General features: G+C 33.1%; 1 protein-coding gene across 1 annotated transcript; it reads left to right on the top strand.

Moving 5' to 3' along the window:
- The first annotated feature begins 305 nt into the window (after nucleotides 1-305).
- On the top strand, nucleotides 306-784 carry LOC107059706 (uncharacterized). Its single transcript, XM_015306495.1, has 2 exons — nucleotides 306-419; nucleotides 496-784. The coding sequence occupies exons 1-2, from the start codon at nucleotides 337-339 to the stop codon at nucleotides 782-784; spliced, it is 372 nt and encodes a 123-aa protein (XP_015161981.1). The 5' UTR covers nucleotides 306-336.
- Nucleotides 785-2,225: the final 1,441 nt, after the last annotated feature.

Consider the following 2,225-nt stretch of genomic DNA (forward strand, 5'->3'; position numbering starts at 1 on the left):
CGTGATGAGAAGTTCAAGCTATGTAATTTCTTAGCTAATTTGAAGGTTATGGATGCTTTTTCATCAAATATTTCAAGGTGTGTTAATGTACTTGAGAAAAAGATACATGGATTGAAGTCTCATGATCATCATGTATTATTGCAAGACATTTTACCAGTTGCTATACGGGGTTTACTGCTTAAGGAAGTGTGTGAACCAATTATTACCTTAGGCAAATTTTTCAAGAATCTATTTTCTAAGTTCTTGACAATTGAAGATCTTGATATCCTTGAGGCTGAAATTCTAATCATATTGTGTAAACTTTAAATAGTTTTTCCTTTGGCATTTTTTGATGTCATGATTCCTTTGCCGATACACTTGGCCAGAGAGGCAAAACTTGGTGGACCAGTTCAATATTGGGATATGTACTCTATTGAGAGGTAACATATCATTCTGTAATTTCGATGACAATATGTTTTAAATGTCATATTTTATAAATTGGAAATCTATTTATAGGTATTCGCGAACACTTAAATCATATATTCGCAATCCTGGTCTTCCAGAAGGTGCAATTGCTGAAGGTCATGACGCAAATGAAGGCATTACATTTTTCTCACACTATTTTAAGAGTATCTCAACTAAGTTTAATAAACCAGCAAGAAATGATGATGGATTTGAATCAAACGGTGAGATGTCTATCTTTAAAAAAAGTGGGCAAACAAAGGGGTCTTCTAATGGAAAGAAACTACCCCATGATGAATTCAACCAAGCAGTTTTGTATATTCGAAACAAAGGGGTCTTTTGATGGAAAGAAACTACCCCATGATAAATTCAACCAAGCAGTTTTGTATATTCTTCAAAATTGTGAAGAGGTTTCACCTTTCATAGAGTAAGGTTCTTATTAATTCAGATTTAATTTCACATCAAGGTATTTTAATTAACCTTAACTAACACAAAATGTAGGGAATACATGAGAGAGATTGAAATACAAGGTTCAACGAGACCTCATGGAATGCTGAATAATGATTTTATTAATTGGTTTCGTGCACCTGTAAGAATTTATGAACAACACTTAATTAACTATTACTGTTGACATCTAAGTATGAACAAGTCTTATTTTTTTGTAGATATTTGTACTAGTTCACAAGGACACACAACTGATGAGCTCATAAGCTTAGTTGTAGGTCCAGAACCATTGGTGCATCGATATTCAATATTTATGGTGAAGGGATTTAGGTTACAAACAAAAGAGCTTGTGAGAAAAACATAGAACAGTGGAGTTCTTGTGAGAGGAGATGATTCAGACTCTAATAAGGAGTATTATGGTGTATTAGAGGACATTTACGAGTTATGCTACGTTGGAAATAGAAAAGTTCATCTATTCAAGTGTCACTGGTGGGATGTGGCTCGCCTAGGAAGAGGATGTAATATTGACAAATATGGTTTTACAAGTGTGAATACTCATTGTGCCTTAAATACAAATGAGCTATTTGTGTTGGCATCTCAGTCTGAACAAGTCTTCTATTTGAAAGACATGGTTGACAAAGATTGGCTCGTTGTTGTAAAGACAAATCCTCAAGATCTTTTTAATATGCCTGAAGTTGAAGAAGCAGTAATGAATGAAGAAGGTTATCAACAAGAGGAAGTGAAATGTAATATTTTGTGTCCCAATGACCATGAACCTGATATTCATGTGTCTTTATACAGGGATGATGTTCAACCACAAACTGTTTTGCGTACCAATGATCAAGAAAATGAGGAAGATAATTTCATTAATGACAATCATACAGATATATTTGGGAGTGAAGAAACCGAAGAAGAGTTACTAGATGATGATGATGGAGAAGACAGTGATGAATACTTTTGATGATTGAGAAACAAAGACTACTGAAATAGATGTTTAACTCTTGTTTGATAAGTTCTCTATATTTTTTCTTATTGGGCTAACATGAAATTAATTCATGACATTTGTAGCTTTAACTTTGTAAATAGAATTAGCGTTTTAAGTAGAATCAATGATTTACATTTCCATCAATGAAACAATAGTACTTGTTAGTAAAGTGTCCCACATTTTTTATTTGTTTAATATAATACTCTGCTTTATGAATCGATATTTTCCTTGGCAGGTAGATATAATAAGTTTAATTTCTGATTTTGATACTTCTCTTTTTATATCTAATGTTCCAGGAAATGAAAGGAACTGATCGAGGTAACGGTAATAGTGGAAGAGATGGTGCAAGAGGTGG

This window comes from Solanum tuberosum, unplaced genomic scaffold (genome assembly GCF_000226075.1).
Source record: "Solanum tuberosum cultivar DM 1-3 516 R44 unplaced genomic scaffold, SolTub_3.0 scf00033, whole genome shotgun sequence".
NCBI lineage: Eukaryota > Viridiplantae > Streptophyta > Magnoliopsida > Solanales > Solanaceae > Solanum > Solanum tuberosum.